The following is a 24,359-nucleotide window of genomic DNA, read 5'->3' as shown; positions in this document are numbered from 1 at the left end:
TTTGGTTTGCACGAAATACCTAAGAAAGTCATGAAACTGTTTATTACTTGATCTTCTTTTTAATTTTCATTTTCCTTACTCGAAATATGCGAGGAACATAAGCACTTTTTCATTTAACTGTGTATTTTGCACATGTTAAATAAAAAGGAAATGAATGTTTTTAAAAGATCTGCATTCGTTATTGAGGTTAAAAATTGGATGCGACAATGTTGGGCGTTCCCGACAGCGTCATATCCGATTCGCGGAATTCTAAAAGTGCATTTTAGATGTTGATTTCCTATTGAACGGCCTTAATAAAAAAAGCGCCATCGACGAGCCGCTGGGACATAAGTAGCGCTTTATGCTGGCGTGCCGTTGCATTGGATTTGGTTCTTCAGCGCCCGAACCCACCACTTTCGGAACTCCTCCGCCATTTTTATCGAAAACAACCTCGGATGTATTTGGACGGTTTAAAATTACTCAAAAAGCGGTACGTTTTTAAAGTCCGCTACAAGTAGATCGCGTCGTAATTTTATTTAGCACTTTATGACCTAACTCTTGGTAATCTTAATTATGTTTGCAATAAAACACTTGACTGGCAATCTATTTAAACTTAGATCAATAAATACAACTCTAAAACACTACAGTTTAATTAATGATATAAATAAAAAATACGAACTTCTTTAATTGATGTAACGGAATACATGCGAGGTTGTTTTCGACGGCGGAGAAGCTTCGAATAACCCACCACTGGTATATCTTACCAAAAACTGGTATATTGACACATCCTGTTGTCCAAAAAATCATTTGAAACATTTTGTTTTGCAGAGCTGGCAGTTTTCTTTGTGGTAATTTTATCTCTCTTCTAGTAGCTGTGACAAATCGAACTCAAACGTACTACTAGTATTTTAGTTCTCAATAAAGTTAATAAGACAATGATTTTCCTAATTCCACTTCAAAAGATCGTGTGCTTTTAATTTAAATCGTACATATAAGCACTTTGTTTATACATGCTTGGGCGATTGTAAGATAAACACTCGTAAACTAGTATAAATCCCCGAGTAAACTCTTGTTTGGCTGGCCGATGAAAGTTACGCAAACACTTATCAATATAGTTTTGTTATGCATGTGTAGTCTGTCTTGTTTTGTAACGTTGCGTATCTCTAGTAATAAGTATGTGTTAGCCATAAGCAATAGGGTCTTTGTTGTTGTTGTTTTGTTCTTCTATTCCAAGTCTGCTTCTGCTGTGCGTTTTGTTTGTCCGTTCAACAGTTTGCTTCTTATCCTGTTCCAAAGATACATGTCATATAAAGGTGGAGGATGTATGGATACTGCGCAAGTCACAGTAGTTTCTTTTGCATTATCAAACCAAATCTTACATCTATCGAACTAGACTTATCGATGCGTATTATATAAGGGCGATTTTGTTGATACCAAACCAGTTTCAGTTTTGGTTTCAATGGTTTCAGCAGTTACGAAACCGGTTATGATAGTTTTGCTTGAAGAAACAAATGCATGGTTTTGTGTACATTTTCAACAATATGGTGGAGCTACTGTAGCTACTGAGCTACACAATTACTAATGTAACCTTTTTCATTTAGCTCATTTGCCCATTGTAAGGCATTGTTTTAAAAAAAGATTGAGTTTCAACAAACGAAGTTGATCACTATCCGCCATGTTGTTTTCGAAGTAAACTAGTTTTCGGATGGAACGAACCGATGAAACCGCCTCCGGCAGGGGTTTCGATAGTTTCAAAAACCGGTTTCGGTTTTCGTTAAAAAACGATTGAAACTCGTTTTGGTTTTATTTGAAACTGTTACAACAAATATACAGTTCGTGAAACCAATATAAAACCGAAACCAGTTTATTACCAACCAAAACGCCCTCAGACTCGGCAAACGGGAGTTCAAACTTTCCTTTATATTTTATGCTGTTTTCTTTCTAAAGGCAGCATTTGCCTGATTTAAGAAAAATACACTGCATAGTTCTTGTCGTTTTATTAACATATGATGATACTTTACAACAATGTTTGGTTTATGCGAATATTATGCGAAAATAGACGTTTTATTCAACGATAACATTTATAATTTCTGAACATTTTTATTGAATTTCTGAAAAGGACCTTATACAATATCACAATTTTGTTAAATGTATACGCTGATAACTCTTTACTTATATGGACTTAGGGTAAAAGCAGTTTGGTCATGGTTGAACGTAACAATGTGTTCCCTCTTGTTGATGAGGCCGATCTACAGTATACACATTACAGCAAAAGGATACCTTATTATTTCCCATCATTCGGAACTACTAGGCCATTTTTATCGAAAACAACCTCGGATATATGTGGACGGTTTACATACTCAGAAATCGGTATGTTTAAGTCCGCTGCAAGTAGATCGCTTAGTAATTTAATTTAGCAGTTAAACTTAAGGAGACTTAACTCGTAGGAATCTTTATCATGTTTGCAATAATACACTTCAATGGCAAACAATTTAAACTTAGATCACTAAATACAAGATAAAACACTACATTTAATTAATGATTTAACTCAAACATTTACGAACTACTTTGACTGATTTGCCGGCATCCATCCGAGGTTGTTTTCGATAAAAATGGCCGAGGAGCTCAGAATGTTTATGTCCAAGAAGAGTAAGACTATTGCAGAGCAGCCAAAGATCTTCACGGTCACCTATGTTTGTATTAAAGCCCATAAGTTTAATATTTTCGAAGGACTGATTCACTTAATGGAAATCATCCAAGATGTTCAAGGTATAGAAAGTTCGTTTTCTTATATCATCGACTCAAAAAAACTATGCAAAATGTTTCAGCTACATTGTTAAGAAGTCTAGTTTATCGTCCAGCAGTATTTATTCAAATACATGTATATCGAAATCGAATAACAATAACCGAGCAATATCATATAGAGTGTCAAGAAAAAACACCCACACAACAAATATTATGAACGTTTGATTGCTTTACATTTATGATATTTAAGTGCCATCTAATGAATGTCTTTGGTGTCTAACATACAATTTAAATCATATCAAAACAGTTTATATTCACTGATTATTTCCCAAAACGCATGAATCTTTTGTCGGCTGTGTCTGGGTCCCTCCCAAATCGCATAAATCTTTTGTCCGCGGTGTTGTCATTTGAGTCCCTGCCAAAGCGCATGAATCGTTTATCTTCACTGTTTAATAAGGTCCTGCCAAATCTCATAAACCGTTTGTCGGCGGATGTGTCTTCCGGGTCACGACCAAACCGCATAAAACGTTTATCGGCCGAAGCGTCTTCGGGATTCCGTCCAAATCGCATGAAACGCTTGTCAGCAGAATTTTCTTCTTCATCTTCGTCTCCTCGTCCGAATCGCATAAACCGTTTGCCAAATCGCATAAATCGTTTGTCTGCCTCGGGGTTTCGGCCGAATCGCATAAATCGTTTGTCGTCTTCGATCAGGCCGTCATCTTCACCACCTGAAAAACCATTGCCGTATATATATATATACTTCTCAAGGTGTCTGGCTTTATGGATATTGCTCATGCATACGACCTGATCGTTTTGATATACAATTAGTAGTTTAAAGAATGCTAATTTGTAGGTAATACAATGTATTAAAACGACTCTATTTCTAACAAATATATCAAATAAAGCATCCAAAATATAGCAATTTACCTCTGCCGAATCTCATGAAGCGCTTGTCCAATGCATTTTCGTCATCTGTTTCTCCTCCTCGACCGAACCGCATAAACCTCTTGTCCTCTTTCACCAGCTCGTCCGCACCAGATCTACCGAATCTCATGAACCTCTTTGCTGCATCCAAATCCCGTCCGAAGCGCATAAACCGTTTCCCAAAGCGCATAAAGCGCTTGTCAACGTTTTCTTCGTTCTCATCTTCGGCACTCTCTGATCCGCGACCGAAACGCATGAAACGTTTTCCAAATCGCATGAACCTCTTCAAGTCTTCTTTCATGTCTTCTGGCTCTCTTCCGAATCGCATAAAACGTTTGTCCGCTTCGGCCATATCACCAGCAGGGTCTCGACCAAATCGCATAAAACGCTTGTCCGCTTCTGCCATTTCATCAGCAGGGTCTCGACCAAATCGCATGAAACGTTTCGCGTCATCCTCTTTCACATCCTCTGGGTCTCTTCCAAATCGCATAAATCTTTTGTCAGCATTGCCTTCTTCTTCCGAAGCGTCACGTTTTTCAACATTATTTGTATTTGTTGGAGTATTTTCTGCTATACTAGACTCAGAATGTTCTTGTGGTGGTGCTTGTGCGTCGACTGAACGTCTTTTTCTTTTTAAATTTACATTGTGTGTGAGTTCAAAGTTTCTTATTCTTGATGTAAGGGATGCTAATAATTCATCTACACTATTTGCGTTGCCCCTCCCAAAGCGAAGGAAACGTTTGTCTTCAACTGGGTAAAGTTCATTTCCACGAGCTATTCGTAGAAAATTGTTTGGTGAGCTGGTTTTGCCAAATCTAAAGAAGCTGTCATCGCTAAGCGCTCGTCCAAATCGAAGAAACCTTTTGTCGGGTATACCCTCATCTTCTGCAAATAGAAATGTTTCAATTTCATTTACTATTATCAAGTATGTTTAGAAGTAGACTGTAACATGAATTATAAAAAGCTATATATTTTGTATTTAAACACGTAAAAATACATGTTATATGGTATTGATATATTTGTGATCAGCACAATACGTTTTACTCTTAAAGTTTAACATTAAGTCAGTCAATCTGAAATGAATCTATAAACACACTTCTTGTACTGTATATTTGCCAACCTAATCAATGCTAACGTTGGAAGGGAAATTGCAAAATAAAGCGACAAAAAATGAAAATATTAAAGTGATGCCCAGTTCTTTTTGTATGATAGAAATACTACGAAAAATTGTATTCATTAGTATCACAAACATCTAAAAATATCATTTCCTTTTTTTCTAAAATTGAAAACCCTTTTTTCTTTACTTGTTTTAGGGGTGGAATTTGGCCGATTTCGAAGTTGGTTTTTGTATTTTTGTGATACTTCGTACATTAACGTTCCAACAGTACTATTAGTGAGCTTTATAATGACAGATGTGTCTTTGAGCCGAAAACAAAAGACAAAAACATAAAAATGTTGAATACTAATATACAGACATCCAATCGTCTTCGTTTACCAAGATTTGCAAGTCACTATGTAGCATAAACCTGTGTGTTTAAGTTTGTAAGATGTAACGTGATTTGTATTCTATTTTTAAAATGTAAGATTTTTTTAGTATATTAGTGTGTATAATAAGTTGATTTTAAAGCGATTTAAAACGAGAAAACATGTACGATAGCATGTTTCAGCAATTAGTTTGAACAAAATCGTTTTCCATGAGCAGTTGAGATATTGTTCTGTGTACAAAACAAAACAAAACAAAAAAGGCCTCAAATTCTTCAAAGTTCTTAAGTGCGTTATACCAGGATTAAGCTAAGCTCACTAATTTTGTTTGTCTACAATTTGCGTCATATTTACTTCTTTAAGAGCTTTTAGATTTTAAATAGATTTTTTTCATATGATAATCACAATAAACGATTTTTCATTTATCAATAAACAATTTAAGGATGTACTTTGGCTAATAATAAGCTACTTAAGCCCTTTAAGCATAAGAGGTTTCGACAAATCGTAGCCCGATGACCAATTCTAAGAATTTGTTTTGACCTTATGATAAGCAATAAATCTTGAATCGGTTTTTCAAATTATACGACCTGTGTTTAACTAAAATTATGGGTTTTGGTCACGGAATCTTGAACCGCAGTGTGCGCTGTGAATGCCCCCTTGTGAAGCATCACGCCTGTTCACGTGTATTCTATCAATACATCACAAACATGGAGAATCATTTTACTTCAGAAATTACTTTCAGGTTTAAGTTCAACTGGATTTCGTAGACAACCCTTGATAATATTACAAATATTCTTCTATTGTTTCCGGTTTTTATCTGGCTGAAAGACCCCGTCCCTAGTGTTTAAGAGATTTCATGTTGAAAACAAAATAAACTAAGTTCTGGTGATGAAAATTTACTCTTCGCATGAAATCCGCCTTCTCTGAGCGTGCAATAAATTCTGAAAATGGCGCAAAACATTGTGACATATGACCACTTATTTACAAAATCAGAAGTCAGCATTGCGTGCAACAGATAATTTAGTCATCAAAATTAATGATTTCCTTTGGTGACTGATTATTCCCTTAATTGCTTATTTACAAAACTGACGGCGTATCCTCCGACCTGTCAGTCCCGATTGCACGAGAAAACTTCTCTAGGGAGATATCATTATTCACCACGCGATGGTACGAGAAATCATTTGTGACACTCGCTTCTTTTATATACCTCTGGACTGCATATGAGTATACTGTTACTAAATGATCTATGACGAGACTTGTGTCATCAAAGGACTAGCACGGAACGCGGAAATAAATTTAGAAACAGTTTTTGCTAACACGAGACACTTTCGCTAAGCGTCTAAAGGATTTCGGAACTCGAACGCCCAATGTCTTTTTACTTCAGCTTTCAAGGGACTTCAGATGATTCAAAACAATTTGTTCTGCACTTATATTTTTCAATAATTCGCTCAAAACATTTTCTTATCTACACGCATGCTTTCTGTTGTTTCTTCTTTTCCTATTTTTCCAGCTTTTTTGAAAAGGCCTCCAATTTTTTCCTCCTTCTTAAAACATCACAGTATTCCAAATTTTATTTGAAAAATGCTGATTTATAGATCAGTTGTATTGTTTTCTTGATTCGTTAATTTTTGCAGCGATAACATGACGAGGCCAAACCGACGCATATTAGTCAATTGAAACAGTGCCGACTTGAGATGCCATGATGGCTGAAGGCATTTTCTTAAAAGACAACAAAGAGAATATCATTATGTATAATATCTAAACAATGGAATTTATAACTAGCAGTTATATTTTCATATAAAATAAATTAAATGTATTTATCTTAAGATCGTTACATAGACTAAAATGATACTTCCAATCACGCTGCTTACAACTTTCAAGCTACAGTCCAATCAGTCATTTACAACACAATTTTTTTTTGCATTGAAAATGTGAACGAATAAACAAATGGTTTATTTGTATGCATATAGTGACTGCTTTTGTTTCCTGTGTGAAAGCGGGATTTAGCACTTATAAAATAAACTAACAAAAGTTAAAAGTTGAAATGAGATTTTAGTAGTGATAATTGACAACAACATGAATAAATAAACACTAACAAGAGCGAGCCTGTGCAAGTCGCCAGTTATTATCATTAGTATTCAATACTGTATTGAAACTCTCTTTCCTCCATTCCATTTGTAACTTTACTTATTGGTGTTCTCTCATTGTATTCCAATTGCTGATAAATGCTCCTTTCCAGTTTATTTGCTGTATTATGGATCACTATCGGTGTCAGGCGGAGGGAGGGAGCGCGCGACCCCTTCCCACCCTTACCTTCTTAAACTGTCAATTATGTATATATACATTTTTCACCGCAATGCACAGTTAAAGACTAAAACTAAGTTTATTTTTATTTTTTTTGTGGTGGAGACCCCCTCCTCGTAATTTTCCCACCTTTTGAATGCACTTTAAAATTGTGATTATAACGACAAAATGCGAAAACCGTAGTAGATTTTAAACATGGAAACAGCAACACCCTCTTAAAGCTATTTTAAAGGCATATTTTAAACAAAGCAACGCCCCGTATAGCTCATTTAAAGCTGTACTCTCACAGATATAACTTTTTTACAACTTTTTTATTTTTTGTTTTGGAAAGAGCAAATGATTTAAGATTGCTGACAAAAAAATAGATTGTAGATTTTCATATTTCCGTTCGAAAATTAATGGTTACTTACAGTTATTAACGGTTTAAGAAAAATGCATAAAACATCATATATTTTTTTAACTTAAATATAAAAATCTGGGATCTTTTTTGTCAGCAGTCTTATATAACTGGTTTACATAAATTTCCGCAAAAATTGAGTCGTTGCAAGAAAAAAAAGTTGTCAAATAGTTCAATCTGTGAGAGTGCAGCTTTAAGAGCATAATGTTGCCTTTACACAAGTATTATAACTTTAACAGTAGTTTTTAATAGCAAACCCATTCTCTTTTATGATTGTGAATATAGGGAATTACAACGGAGGTGCTCCAACAAAGTGCGCCCCCACAGACGTCAAATCCTGGATCCGCACCTGAGTATGACCGCAGTAATATGTCAATACTATTTCCCTTGTGGGTATTTATTTGACAACAATTTGTGCAAATTGTGCTCAATTTCTCCTGTACGTATTAAGCTATTGATATTTCTCCATGATCAAAACTAAGATAAATGATCGTCAATAGAATCCCTTATTTAAATAATGTGCGCGTCGCAATATTTAAAACATGCTATAGAACGCCGAATAATTCCGCCATTACGGCTCGGTATACACGAACATTTCTCGCGAGGGTTGGCAATAATCTGATTATCTTATTAATATTCATGAGCGTTCTTATGATGATCAAATTATGTGCCCTGACGTTCCTGGACACACACCTGCGTCCACTGCCAAATAGGGTGTAATGATGTCATACATTTGCACTTGTATCTGTTTAAACTTTCTTTTAGTATTTACTGCTTGAAGGAAGAGGGTCTAGAATTCGTTATGATATAATCGTTATTAAGAGGCACACAGATATCTGTGAAGTACGTGCACGTTCTACCATCGCTGCTCAATGCTATAAATGATATATTCACAAAATAAGAACTTGATAGTAAAAAATAAGTTGATGTCTTAGATACTTGTATATTTACAGCATGTTTAAATAAATATTTGTCCAGGTTTCGAACAGACAAATACGAAAATACTTGCTCAGTTTCTGACACCGAAAGACCAATATTTCCTGTAACATCAATTGCAATAGTTGAGAAAACCTTTGGTAGGAAATGAGCTAACTAGTGTGTTTTTTTCACATAGTGCAGACCTTAATTTTGTTTGTTGTTTTATTTTCAATTAGATGTTACAAAAATAGATGAACTGATCTCGCTTTAATTTGCAAAAACAGTTAAGAATGCCATTCTTGTGTGTTTTTGTTAATCATGCCTTCAGTTTGACCAGGAAAATACAGATGTCTAATGTCATCAAATTGGAGATACTGATTGTCTTGATAATTTCAGGGTATCTTATTTCGACCGTTTGACGTCCTTTTATTGCATTGTTATTAGCATCTGTCAACTGTTAGGATTTGCTGGGAAAATGGCATACCAAGAACTTCATGCCTAAATTCAATATTTCAAAAAGATTACTAACCTCTCCAAAGTCTAAATTAGCAAAATTCAACACAATACATTCAGTTATTTTAAAAATATTTGAAATTTTACCTTTTTTCAAAAACTTATTTTGTACACCAAAAACATGTCGGCTACCAAAGTATAATATGTTTGGCTACTTTTTTTAATTGTAGCCTGCCAGGCAACAGCAATCAAAGTTCGGTAGCCCGGAAACTCAAGAAGAATGGTCCCGCAAGCAATATGCTGAATGTTTGTTTATTCAATTAAAGTATACAAGTGTCACGTGCAATTAACGATGTGTTTTGTTTTACCACGACTTTGATTACTCTTTCTGATTTCCCACCATTTTTGTTGACCTTTTCATAGCATTTTTGCCAACATTTGCATATGCTGTCAAACTTTGGAGAAACATCTTCTCCGTTGTCAGATATAATACTAAGGCCACAAGTGTCCATGCAAACCTTAAGACCCATAATTAATTTATCGTATTCAGACCCAAAACAGAGACCAGAAAATCCAGTTTACTTCGAACAGAACACGCGTGGGTTAAAAGGCTGGAGATATCTTGTGCCTGAAATTGAGCCGATAAGAATGGTGAATTAAATTATATTTCATCACATTTCATCGCATGCCGATGTATTTTAGAGTATTTACATGTGTCTTAGATCAATGAATTCACATGCCGTTCCATTTGTCATTGTTCCGTCTTTCTCTCCCTAACCAATTGTCAAAACTTGAGCTACGGAAAACGCTTCAGCTGATGAGGCTGTTGGTCATAATTACTTTCAGTCCCTAAGAAACATGCTGAACTTCCAAAATATGTCCGTAAATCATTGATACATTTGATGAAGAATAATCGAAATGTTAACTTGGTCCTCCAAATCAATATGGAGTTGTCATAACTCGACACACCATAACCGTTCCGTTGTTGGAGTTGGAAATTGAAACATCAGAAGGTTAACACTTTTCCAATCGTCCTGTCCCATTTCTATAATTGAATGTTTGTAGTTTTGATGTGGGATAATCACAAATAATGATATGTTTCATCATTTGATGGGAAGCCTTGTGCTACTTTCACAGTGCGTGAACACCTAAGTGCTACATAATAAGCTTCACGTACGGATACCTTGACAATTATTGTGGATAAGTACTTTAACATTTAATCCGTATGCCATTCTTGACCGTTCCAAGGAAGAGTCTGTTCCTTTCCTAATATGAATATAAGCTTATGTTGGTTTGAAAAGCACAGCGAGGTTATGTTTATTGTATTTAGCATTGGCGAATTCAAAATAATAATCTTATTACGTTGTTTTTGCCTTTAAAGGCGATATTAAGGTATTGCTTTTGGAATCGGTTGCGGCGTCAGTGTGAACGGCGTAAGCAAAAGCCTGTCCATACAATAATTTAAGTATTTAGTATCTAATCGTGGTCTAACTTTACGTCAGTGCTTTTGGCTACAATATCTCGGCAATGTTCGATCATTGGGTAGAACGGCTTAGTGATTCTAGAGTTATGCCCATTTTCCGTTAAAAAATTATACGTAGTTTTCATCCGATTATGTTCAAATTTAGTGAGTGTTTTCAGTTGTCTCCTTTTGAATATGCAGTCATAATATTTATAATAAAAGCGCTCAACAATTATCGTTATTATTATTATTATTATTATTATTATTATTATTATTATTATTATTTAATTGAGAACAAATATCGCTTAGAACTTCGTAGATAACTCCGAAAACTACATGTATCTATAAAAACGCAATTATACACTGTGCGGTTTTTGTTTCAAGTGGTCAATACTTAAACAGTATGGCAGTTGCTATTGATTCGCCATCAGTTTTTAAAGGAGCGCTGGCAGTTGTACAAAGAGATGATGATCTATAATTCGTAAATAGAGATTCTTGTCATGAAATGGTCTGACTAATCCTGTATGTCAAATTTCAGACGATTTACGCCATTTGCCATGTTTGTTCTAGAATTTTGGCTTTTTCGATTGCTTCGGTTGATGTCTTGGTTAAAAGGATTCTCTCGCTAAAATCATATAAGCGGCATTTTTTTAAAGTGTCACTCTTATTCAAAATCAAAGCATACACATGTATAACAAACTTAAATTTCGAGTGATAAAACTTTTATTATTTACTAAATAATGCATTTATGGAAAAAATTAATCACTGCTAACAAGATTGTTACCGTGTATTTAATAGCAGAAAGTGTAAAAATATTAAATGATTGGTGAATGTTTAAAGATTTACTGTGGTCTACTACAGTCTCATAAGGTAGAAATACCGTGTTCTATGCTTATTTCTTTCAAATTCAACTACTTGGTATCCTTCATAAGAACCTTTTTTTTCGACATTTATTCATCCTTTTTGGTGTATAAAAACAATATTATTAATTGTGGTAAATCTTACTAAGAGTATTTGGAAATAAGAGTGCATCTTTAAGCACGATTTAAAAGGTGTTATTTTACTGATCTTAAAAATACATACGCACACAAAACAGCGACTTTAAGATACTCATTCGATCAGATATTTGTGAATTCAATTACACAATGAAACCTTAAGGGTATCAAAGCTGTGTTCCAAACGTGTTTAGAAGCCCGAGGCTAGGGCCCAAGAAACACTGAACGAGAGACACTCAGTTAAGCATTACACAGATAGCATAGATGATACTAACTGTTTTCGGCCAAATAAAGCACTTTCTGTCAGATTTTAAATATCTACTTAACATCTGATGGTGTTTTTCAATTGTTTCAAGCAGTAATACATTACAAAAGACATTGTTATTTACCATTTAAGACCCCTATACAATTGAAAGTATCCTTTAAAACTACACAATTGACAGTTCTGTCTGATTTGGTGAGACTTTGTCAACAGTAAATATACGTTTATGTAGACGGCGGTTGTTACTGGATAAGAGGAAATGTATTTAGGAAATACTACATTAGTCCTACCTAAGTTTTTTTATTGTGTGGCCATTTATATTTCAGGTTCCGAAAATGAAGGTAAAACTGAGAACAAAACCGGAAATACATTGATATTGTTTATAGAATGACATTCTATATTTAGATCAAGATTATGAAAAAAAAACCAGCGAATATTATATAGATTTTGCTTCATCGATGGCTGTCTTGAAGAATGAGAGATTTTCTAAGTATAAGTTAATTTTTAAATATTTTTAACATTTTCATCAGAAAAGTACACAGTTTTGTTTTGAAATGTCAAGATTTTTTTCTGCATTTAGATATTACCATCGAACTCATTTTTTATCCGAAATTTTGAGCAATACAATATTGAAGAGAATAAATGGTCCAATGTCAATTCCAATGTTCAAATAATGTATTTCATGGGATAACTTAAAAATAGCTCCATATTTTATTAAACTATTTCATTTAAGTATACCTGTTGTATATGTCCTGCTATCACAAGCCCTTATTTTGCCACAATGGAACGCGTATAACATTTGTGTGTTTTATAATAACATGCTGTAGATTACGGAGATTTGGAAATTTTGTTTATTTAAATGTAACCGACCAATTTGGCAGTTTATTTGCAGCAGTAGTCAACTAAGTATTGACTATACTTTTGTTTATGCTACTTCGCTTGGCCTAGTAGTTCCAATTGAAATTCAAATATAGCACATTGCATATTGCAAATACCATCATTATCATATTTTTTAAGTCAAAGAAAATATCCATCTATAGTAAGTTTCATATATGACACGCAAACAGAAAGACGCCCACTGATAAGTAACTTGATCTATTATGAAACATTATTTTATTAAACTCTACCTACGTATCATAAGAAATATGACACACCACTGAGGGTCATATGACATTATAAGGACCGGCCAGTCAGCCACCGAAAGTGTATATTGATCGAGCCGTTAGCCGAGGTCCTATTACCTTCGGGAACTGACTGGCCGGTCCTTATATTGTCATATGGCCCGAAGTGATGTGAAAATATTTGTTTTATCCCGAACATTTTATATTACCATTCAATATTATATAGCGCTTGTTTTATTGACCAAAGCTAATAATATTTTCTTGGGGCAAATTTTCGCCGTTGTGAAAATAGCAAGCCGCACTTACCAGTTGTGTGACTTCAGCGGTTCATATGACATTTTTTTTCGAGGTCCGGACCAGCCAAAATATAATATGGACCGCTGACGTCATAAAAACTGGATCTTCATTAAACTACAGTGATATACGGACCGATTGACGTTATATATACAAAGAAGGGACACATCAATGAAAGGTATACTATTTGGTAATAATTTATTGTAGCTGGTGCGGTTTTAAATACATTTTACCTTCTATAATTCCGCATTCGGCCAAGTTTTCGCCACACCACCGTATGAGGTCGTCATTAGCGAACACTCTTCCTGTAAGCCATTTTGCGAAAACCGCCAGAAACAGGCCCGTACACGACCACGCCCGCATCTTTACTGTTCGTCCGTGTGTATGGTCCTAACTGTGTGATAATCGGTGTCTTTTTTCTGTAAAAAAATATGCAGTCATTAGTCGTAGCTTAGTATCGTTTTTGGAATGGTACAGTTAATTTCCGTCTCCTGTTCATCCGTCGATTTGAAAGTTATTTATGACTACATTTCCAAAGTCGGATATTATTCAAAGAAACCAAAACGTTAAAAGAAATACGTGCAAGAAATTTAGTGAAAACAACCAAGCACTGTTACAACAATTTAAAATGACAATCAAATATGCCTTTTAATGCGTAATCGTTACATTTACATTGCTATGTCTACCAAGTATCCAGAAACCATGAAATCGGAGAAGACGCATTCTCTTTAGTTTTAGATGTTTTCTACATGCAATGTACTTGAAGGAAACATAATATTATATTGTGAAAAAAATGTTCTCTGCCATATAAAATATGAAGGAAGCTTTCTGAACATTTAAAGTGGCATTTATAACAATTAGTTTTTTGTCAATAATGACAGAAAATTATTGTCTTAGGCAAAAGAGATTCATAAAGTGTCAGCGATGACAATTTGTGTTTATCAAAATTTTACAATTATTCCAATTTCCAAGATCTGCACAATATCAAACAAATTATATTGCTAATTTACCGGAGCACGGAATACATAATTTAAATTTGCATTTACATTTGCAGAATTCAAAATTTGTTAATATTCAACTTTATGTGCACTTTTTTAACATATTATGTATTTAATTTTGTGTGTGTTATTAGTGTATGTTTTGTACAATTTGATTTATATATGACCAGGCTTCGTTAATTGACTTGTTTGTTGTTGTTGTTGTTGGTGGTGGTGGTAATGTGCACAACACATTAATTAGACGATAATCCATAGTGTTTTTTTTCTAAATGCCACGCATCTATAGAAATAAAATGTTTGTTGTTTTTGTTCAGAATATACACATTTTCTATAAATATAAAAACAAAATAAGGGAGATAAACATGAATATTTATGATAATTAAACATAGGCAGTTTCAATTATTGTGAAATGTAAACATAAGACGTGTTTTGTTTCAAATTCCGAGGACCAATGTTTTTGAAGGTATTTTAGTGTTGAAATTTGATTTGCATGATGATATCTGGCCTTGCTAGTCCATAATGTTTTTAAGCTACTGACTGTAAGGATATAATAAATCATTAAATGTCTATTTCGAAATCCAAAGAAAAGACAAAGTACGGGAGTGGTATGTTCATATTACCGAACTGACTGGTTGTCTAACAGCTTTAATGATGACCTTTTACAATAAAGTATCGCATTTAATTGTGTATCTTTTTTTATTAAAATAAATTTAAATTACGGTTTTACTCCAAAAACACAACACTTACTATATTTTTGTTCGATATTTCAATCGTTTCCAAGCATTTAAAATGAACAATGACATATTTTCACTGAATCGTTCACAAGCAGATTAACGCATATGCGTTTCCCATTCAAAATATACATTCGTATGTACACGAATCATTATTATATTTAAATATATTATTGATTTTTTTAACAACAAGAGAGGAATACATATTATGACATGAACTTTAATCCTTCCATGAAAAAATATCATTCTGGCCAAAAGAATTTAGTAACTTTTCAAAATCTTATCTATAGTATGGATTGTTCATTATTTTAGCACCAAAAACACTATTTTTTTCTACAAACAAGACAATCTCCAGAGAAGTGAAACAAATGGGTTCATTTTCCATGTCCAACTTCGCGGCTCCACCAGCAATATCTCCTGGGGCGTGAATGAGATCTAACTGTCAGCTTACTTTAGGATATACATAGTTTTTAACAGGCATCTGCCATTTCTTTCGTTTAAATAATCATATTACTTTCGTTTTGCGTTATGGAGATATTGAGTCATATGATGAGCTTTTATTTTGCATGCATGAAAATACTGATGAAAGTGTATTGTGAAATTAACACAGATGGAACGGTTCATTACTAAACAAATGGGCCATCATAGGTAATCGCTTTGAACATACTGTAAACTAATGGGACACTCTCGATCATCTACGCAGTGATCTCCTTTAACGAGGTCAGACGTAGGAAAAAAGTTCAATAGCTAGTTGGACAGCTCATCTGATAACCGAAAAAGATGTCCAGATTTGGCATCATTCTTTTATTACTTTATTCACCATTTGAAAATTTGTTTCTAATAATTTCACATTTTTTAACCAAACACAGTAAGGTGTTGTGTAATGCTAAATAAAGGACAATCGTTTCGGCTCTTCTACTTATTTAATTGATAATTGTCTTCCGAAGAGAGTATTTAATAGGCCTCGGGTCACAGTTTAGTAGCTAGGCGCTTTTATATAAGTAAAACACCTTTTGAATTTAAAATGCGTTTATATTATTGTTTTTTAACTTTTGTTTGTATTTATTTATTTTTATGGTGGAGAAAAAACATCATTTTTTTTTTTTTTTTTTAACAATTTGTTTCGAATGTTAACATTTCTGACCTAGAAAAAGTGGCTTCCCCAAATTGCGCTTTATGCACCAGTCAATTGTACCCAGGTCCGGAAAAAAAACGGGGACTTTGACTTTCTGTCCAGCATAGACCGGATACTATCACTGCGGGACGAACTGCTGGTAAAATCCCCGCCAAATGCCCCTAGCCCAAGAGCCCTATGTATTGCCCATTCCGCGCTATTTTCAGCGCGAAGACAAAACCACCGTATTCACCCAGCGCTGCGGGGCCACCTGGATGGTAAAACACAGCCCATTTTCCCGGCCATCCCCGGTAAATCCCCCGGACCTTGGTGGGGGGAGGTCGTGGTTACAATTGACTGGTGCATTAGATGTGTACAAGGTTATCTCCACAGTCATGTGTATAGAGTAACCGCTTACAGACATGTGTATACAGCAACCGACACAGTCAATAATATCGTGATGTAATCACCGCTAATTGACTTCATATTTATTCCCAGAAGGCTATAAACTCTGGAAAGTCTGCTGGTTAAGAGGGGAAGTTCCCCGTTTTATTCGATCTCATTGACCTCTGTGCCAGCATCTGTTGCAATTCTTCCGGACAGTTATAACTAAAGCCTGATATGAACCGCAATAATCGGCCTATAAAGAAAAGCAAACAATATATCGCGCCAAATTGTCCGGGAAAATGCTATTGATATGCCTTTATCATTCGAGTTGTCATCTTCTGCATCTTTCCTATTCTTCTTTAATCGTTTCCTTCTGTCTTCACAGGCAAATTAAATGATGTCTGCGTACAATATGAAATTATTGGCGGGTGTCTTTACTGATTCTTTGGTCATGATTTATATTTTAATCCTTTCTCATCACATTGACGCTGTTCTTGTCACAAAATTTAGGTTCCTATCTTTAATTGAATCTGGACTGATATTTAATATTGGTATTATTTGGATCTAAGAACGATGAAGCTAATCTATTGGCTTGTTTGTTATAACTGACCAATAGTTTGAATGAAGTTAATGATGTATGACCGTAATATTAACTGAAGTTGTATATTGAATACAACCCCATACCCATTACATAAAGTTTTCCACCCAAGACGAAGGTGTGCTTATTGTTTGTTAAGACAAAACACGGGTCCAGTAAATATACTGCCAATTTGGGAACCCAAACCAAGGGTTAGTTTAAAAAAGGTCATTTCGATTTCTTAGAATAACATCATTTTTGTAATGAGTCATATTTGTTGATTGCAAGTTATACAATTATCAAAATACTACGAAGGCTACCAATTTTACCATTATCTCACTTATTCTTTTTAAAGGGATTTTGAAATTACATGTTAGTTTTATTATAACATAAATGTTAACATTTATGGCTATTGTTAACATCAAGGCTTTAGTGCCAACGTTTCTCAAAAAGAACATTGTTTTAAAAACAAACTAGAAACTAAAATATTGAGCCAAATTGAAAGGACTTCATGGTTTTTCATTCAAAGCAGAGAAGATGCAGAAATTACGTTTTTTCTTAACAAAAGTGAATTCCCAAAGCTAAATATTCAATTATCACTTATGTGTTATTTGGTCCTAAAGTGTACAAGTTATTTTTTACTCAGGCGTTGAAATGTCAGAGTTAATTAACCATCAATGCGAACAAATGTCAAATTGAAGAAACTGAAAGGCGCGTTATACTTTTGAGAATTTCGATGTATCTTAAATAACCTTTATCTTTTCAACACTAAACTTAAAGTATGTTTGCTGTCATACGTTACGGGCAAATCATTTGAATTGTTGTCGTTTTCCTTTGTGTTTATGAACTTTATAACAAACAATTTGAATCTGTGAAGATTTTTCAACTATACTTTTGACTGAGAAGCACACACGCTGGGTTTGTATTCAAGAGTGCGTCGAAATACTGTTGGAACATTTTCTGTATCCTTTTATTTCCTTTTTCATTGATTTTTTTTCATGGTTAATTTTTAAGTTTATTTTTCAAACCTATTGTCTTTTGAATTTTTTCTTCCATGTTCAAAATATTTGTTATAAACATGTATGTATGATATATTTTACTTTTCCTACCGGGATCTTGAAACTAGGACATGCCAATAGATGTTTGGTATATATGTATAGAAGCCAGACAATATTTAGGGAAAGTCAAACATCATTACCCGATAATCGTGTACTACTCAATGGCTATTTGCTCTACAAGCAGCAAAAAAAATACCACAGTACTTTCGGGACCAATATAATTTGCTTTACTGGCACGAAAGTACCTCATTTGGAAGTTTTATTTCATCCAGTGATATAAGCGATTACATAACACAAGTTTTGTAAATATTTATCTGGCATATATTTTTACTATCATTTTCTCGAACAATAATTACCAATATCTGCTTAAAACGAAAAGGTACGGTTTAGTTTAATAACAAAACATATGTATGATTTGATTAATGATTGAAAACCGCTGTGTTTCAATAGAAAATTTTAGTCCAGGAGTCTTTTACGTTATTTTGGTTCATATAAAACAGATGTTAGCCACTTACAAGTGTATCACTAATCTGTTCAAACCAGACCAAAACTGTAAAAGGCTTGCTATGACTAAGTTAACCAATCGTGACAAACATTTGAGAGATGCTCTTAATTCTATATTGAGAACATAAGCATGTCTGATATACCACGATGCTGTATAATCTTGTTCTGAATTTCTATTCAAAGGGGGAAGTTTATACCAGACAGTACTGATAATAAGCTTTTTTTTAAAAATCAGAAATCTTAGGAGGCACGCAATAACAAAAACTTTGTGTAATCCTTTTATTACAATTGTTCATATCTGTTTGACCATCCCTTGGAGAGCAAAGAACTAAACAGAGGTGTCTTAAAACAGGCCAAGACGAAACCACCTTGTAATTTTCATATTCAGTTGTCTATATGTTTCCAGTAAAACAATTATATGTTGATAAATGAGCGATTTCGCGCTCTGGGAACTGTAATTCCCGTTTTTGTTTCTCCGCCTTCAAGATTTAATTATGGCCGTACTACTGCATGGAAATTAGAGACAAACCTAATCAAGAACGAAACAAAGACAATAAATTACTGTCGTCTAAGTAATTAGAAATGTGTTATAGGAATGAACCATCAGGTATCGAATTTAAAAGTCATGTAATTTAATACGCATAGCACAAATTTTGTGGGAAACAGTGTAAAATAAGGAAGGGTAAATGCGCCATATATAAAGCGCTGCAAAATGTTCGCACTAGTAAAACATTCTAAAGTATTTATCATTCTTTTTAAGTTTATATCATATATATTATTCCATCAATTTTAACATTTTAAACTACTTATGTATCGCCGCGATTTCTTTTCCAGTTTACACCCATAAATGTCCCGAATGTACCTAAAATGTTGGTCTTTTGAGTTTAAAAAATACAGTAAGACCATTTAAAATTACGAGTATCGTTACCACAAATATTTTTTTCCGTACTCCTTCATGTTTGTCGACATAAAATTCTACATGATCTTGTATATTCAAACATATATCAACAAGATGCGCATAAGATCAATGAGAATGTGCGTAGTAAATCGTTCCTTACCCTGATTATCAAATGGGAAGGCTTTAGAAATTCATTATACGGAAAGAAAATCCGGTGCAAGAAAGAGTGGTGGCTATAGGTTGATGGCTGTTGAAGTCCTCTTCGGCATCAATTGCACACGTGTTTTGCGTAGAGTATAATGATAATTATGTTTTTATATTAACATAAATCCGATAAGCAAGAACTTGTGTTGGAAATTATTTATAGATAGGTATATTAATATTCATTTTTTGTTATTAATAATTTGGGACTATGACATTAATGAATATAGCTTTTATAGCAATTCTTGTAGAATATAATACCTCTTAAACCGGTGCTTCGTTGGGTCAAACATTGCAGTAAATGCACGATCGCAATCAAGCCAATTCTCCTGTTAAGAATGTATTTTGCGCTTTCAAATAAGTTTTTCTCCAGCTTGTATACGGTAAATAAACTATGAAATATAATATACGGTACTTAATTACTATCATCACACTGTGTGCATTATTAACATCACAAACAATTACTAAAATGATGTATTTGTATATTGATGTATGTGCCTTGGTCCTATTTGTATTATAGAAACAAACAAAAACAAACAGACATTTTACAGAAGTCCCACAGAAGACGCACACTGTCGATGCTTATTTGCCTGAAAATGATTACGGAGTATCCTTTTCTGACAGGACCACTGTTTGTATTGATGTTATGTAAAAAACTAAGACATCTAAGTCGCATAGCGGTTTGTATAAAGCATTTAGTAAATAGATTATGAACTATAACTGATGGTTTGATTGGTTTTAACCACCAACGTGTACGCGCAGATGTCGTTTTGGGGAGTCTTATCGTAAACCTGTTGATCAAGAGTCTGTGAATAGTGTCTGCTGATTCATTCGTCTGGTACTGTTCGGAATTTTTGGCATTCTGATGCAATGTATCTCACCATCCAAAAACGTACACTTCTCTTGTTTAATTACACAGGGATCAAATGACCGAACACTTGCCGTATTCATAAAGTAGCTTGGTCGAATTATCAACATATTTGTAAAACATTTTCTTAAATAACTTCAAAATAGGAATGTTTTACAATTTTCCCCTAAGATGCTATATGAATACGATCCAAGTCAATCGACAAAAAAGGAAACAAAACAATAGCACAGTTATTTCTTAAATAAGATATGGTTTGCAAACAAAATAATGCCTTTACATAGTTCGTTTAACCTTCATATAATTGTTAATCAGTACTCTGTTTAATTTTATAGTTGTGCATGGCCTAATAGTTTACCGCATCGTATTAGTCAAGATCGTGTGATAAAACAAGCTTTAAATTGTATTTAAATATAATATATGGTGAACTTTAAAGCCGTTTTATACAGATAAAGGGAAATAAAATCAGAAAAGTACATTTTGTTACAGATTATGCAAACTGTTATACGGGTCAACTCTCTACGTATGTATCCCATGTGTACAAAACGTTTTAAGATCAAGTAATCCTTTTCTGAAAGTGCTAATTATATGTAAACGTATCCGGCTACGTTCGCCTCAAGAGAAAAGGATAGGGCCTCCTAAAATGAGTTCAATTGACGCATTAAGCTGCCCATTTCACTAATCCTGTCCTTTTGTAGCTCAGTGAATTGTTTCTGATGTTCGTAAATGATTTATAGGGAACCTCATGATACATGATGTTTATTCAGTAATCTTAGAACTCTTAAATGCGCGCGCGTAGGTTTTCAAGAGCGTATAAGCACTCATTTGATACCACCATAAAAGGGAAGCAGTGTATCTGGTTTGTTGAAATTGGAATCGATATATTTTTCTTTAAGAATTAAATATGGTTTGTCCTGGTAAAATGTACTCTTTTAAGATTTCAGTTAGTGATGCATATTGATACTAGTTTTTATTCATATGTGTTTAACATCTTACTACACCACGCTAAGGTTTTGAGCTTAAGCACATATAAAAACACTTCTTATTCCTTGAATTTCAGTTATTAAAAATGATCTAAGTTTAAAGGCATGTCTAGTAATAGGAATAACTTGTGGCCCAACCGTTTTGAGAAAGACATATTTTAAATCCGGAAACAATCTATGAGAACATTCGCATTTTCCTGTATGTATATTATCTATATAATGTTTTATCTGTATACATGTTCAAAATTCTTTTGCAATACAGTAATGTTAATTTGATTAAATAAGAAATGATTTGACATATTCTGAAAACAAATACATTATTGTGTATTATGTACGGTGATTCTTCTTTAAAATAATACCAAAGCATTCAACAATTCAAATGTGCAGCAATGGCCATCCTCTAACGCATTGAAATGCATTAAATGACTTAAACTTCCGTAGTCTTTTTGTTATACAAATTACAATAAAATGATCCTTATGACTACTCGATTCAACATTGTAAAGGAACTATTACTTTAACAATGATATTTTAAATACGACTCGCTTAATGTTTACTTATAAATAATATTAAAAACGACAACGCACGACTTTAGCCGAAACCCGTTCCAGGGATTAGGTATGTTTTAACAACTTCTTAATTACACATATAAAATAGTTTTATCATAATTATAGAATACATTAGTAAAAGGCAAACGATACCTATTTTTAATTGATTTTAACTTAAAATCTACTATACTTACGGAAGTTCCAGGAAGAGGAAGCGAAACTTTTTGGAGAACGTAACTTGTCCCACTGAGATGTTAAAGTAGATTCAAAGTGTCATAAAGTTTCCATAATGTCTTGCTTAGCTGGAAAAGTTCTGATCTTATAAATGCTTCCAAATTTTAAATGTTCTCTGAACGCTTTTGGACTGGCACAATGCCTTAAATAGCCAAGCAATCACGTGGTTTTCGAAGATGGTCTATCGGACATTTTCAAATTGGCGTATACGACATTGCTTACGTAGAACATTTGCGATGTACATATTAATGGCATTGCCCTTAGCGCATGCGTGATTTCTACTGGAATCCGTGGTTCATCGCCAACCAATTTCTTCTCCCACGAGAACATGTCATGTTGTTCAAAATTATAGAATAACAAGACAATCGGAATATTGTAAAGTTGGCATAGTAATTATAGACAAATGGAATCCCTGTTGGCCGTGCCCTCCCTCTAGGGATCCACATTCACGCGATGTGTTTCTATTCGTATTTTGTCTTAGTCGTTTGCAATTTTAGGAAACGTAATTGCAAATATTTTGCGGAAGGTTCTGTTTAAAACTGTATTTATAAACAATTTGTATTGTTTCTTGGAACTTCACCCCACTTAATTACCGACTTATTTTAAATTGTTAAACGGGAAGAGATTTAAAGTTGAAATCTCTCATGACAATAGGAAATTGACATGACCTTGTGCAAAGTGACAGAATTTCTGTGAACAATGACTTGTTGATGGAAAGATAACATTCATCTGACGGATCAGAGTGTGAAACGATTAATAATTCACTACAATTGTATTTGGCTAGCCTAGTGCCTTAAAGAGGCGTTTCACTAATACAATGAGTAGAAGGTTTATCTAAAATGATTTCTTTAGGGAAATAGGGTCATTGTTTAAATGACACTATAAGCGTTTAGCTTGTAATAAAAATGTATATGTGTAATAAAGCCACAGATGGATGCCACAAAGTTTGTCTGAGCGAAATTTTCAAAAATACCTGATTGGTTTTGATGAAACTTCACAGTCTAGTTGTGCTTTTTTACATCGGCATTTTCTGATGGGGTATTTTACAGAGTAATGACCCTTTCAATTTTTGCATACAGTCCACATAGATGTGATACTACTTTCTGTATGAACAACGTTATCTCGTGGATTTCTTTTGGCACACTGACCAAAGATTATGAGTATATTTATGTTATATCAAAAGTTTTTTAATCGCATTCAGGATGGCTGAATGGCAGCTGTATTAGAGAGTTTTTGCGCAATAAAATTATTCGCAATTCCCTACACTACTCAATTCAATTTTCAAACAGCTTAAAATTCACATTCATTTAACCGTCGTTTAATTATGATTTGTCTCCCTTTATCATTTGTTTGTCCGTCGCACTATATTTCCACAACCACTAGCAATTATTCATTGACACTTCACACCAGGGATTGTTACCAAATGTGGTTGTGCATATAATCACCATGTTTAGCTTGGAAAGCTGTTCATTAAGTTATTGACAGTGTTCCAGTGGTCCAGGACGCGATCGGCGAAGCAAAATGCATGTCATACACATTCTTACTATGGAATTTCATAAACATTCAAAAGCTTGATTTATTTCCGGTTTTCTTTAAAACCTTTACTGTTTTGCGAATTAAAATGGGAACCAATATGTTGACATACAGCTAAGTAAGTACGTTTATCATCACGCACATATTTTAACAGTCTTTGATCATTGTTATACTGCTTGTAAGCTTATTTTAATCATATGGTATTGTTCTTTTTTGTAAACCTGAAGCCATACAATTAAACATACACTTACAAACAAATCACACAAAAAACTAAAAGAGCTTGGGCTTTTAAGTTATAGCATAAGCTTAAGCCTTCCCCATGCGTCTTTGTAACTTTAATCTCGTATGCATTTAAAATGAAAGCGTAAATAGGAAAAATATTTAAATTATAGAT

At 33.9% G+C, this 24,359-nt stretch overlaps 1 protein-coding gene across 1 annotated transcript; it reads right to left on the bottom strand.

Annotated features, from left to right (window-relative positions):
• Nucleotides 1–1,979: 1,979 nt before the first annotated feature.
• On the bottom strand, nt 1,980–22,528 carry LOC128231998 (FMRF-amide neuropeptides-like). The gene is made up of 4 exons (XM_052945320.1): nt 22,393–22,528; nt 13,570–13,755; nt 3,652–4,533; nt 1,980–3,452 (listed from the first exon to the last, which is right to left on the bottom strand). The coding sequence occupies exons 2-4, from the start codon at nt 13,697–13,699 to the stop codon at nt 3,046–3,048; spliced, it is 1,419 nt and encodes a 472-aa protein (XP_052801280.1). The 5' UTR covers nt 13,700–13,755; nt 22,393–22,528; the 3' UTR covers nt 1,980–3,045.
• Between the last annotated feature and the right edge of the window lie 1,831 nt (nt 22,529–24,359).

Source organism: Mya arenaria, chromosome 4, assembly GCF_026914265.1.
Source record: "Mya arenaria isolate MELC-2E11 chromosome 4, ASM2691426v1".
NCBI classification, from domain to species: Eukaryota; Metazoa; Mollusca; class Bivalvia; order Myida; family Myidae; genus Mya; species Mya arenaria.
Note: the sequence above shows the minus strand (reverse complement) of the source record. Positions and strands in the feature narration are given on the sequence as shown.

Excerpts from the sequence above, each read along its gene's own strand:
- LOC128231998 (XM_052945320.1), bottom strand. The coding sequence starts at position 13,699 with ATGCGGGCGTGGTCGTGTACGGGCCTGTTTCTGGCGGTTTTCGCAAAA. Across the intron at positions 4,534-13,569 it reads CGAATGCGGAATTATAGAAG|AAGATGAGGGTATACCCGAC; the intron begins GTAAAATGTATT and ends TTCTATTTGCAG. Across the intron at positions 3,453-3,651 it reads CTTCATGAGATTCGGCAGAG|GTGGTGAAGATGACGGCCTG; the intron begins GTAAATTGCTAT and ends ATGGTTTTTCAG.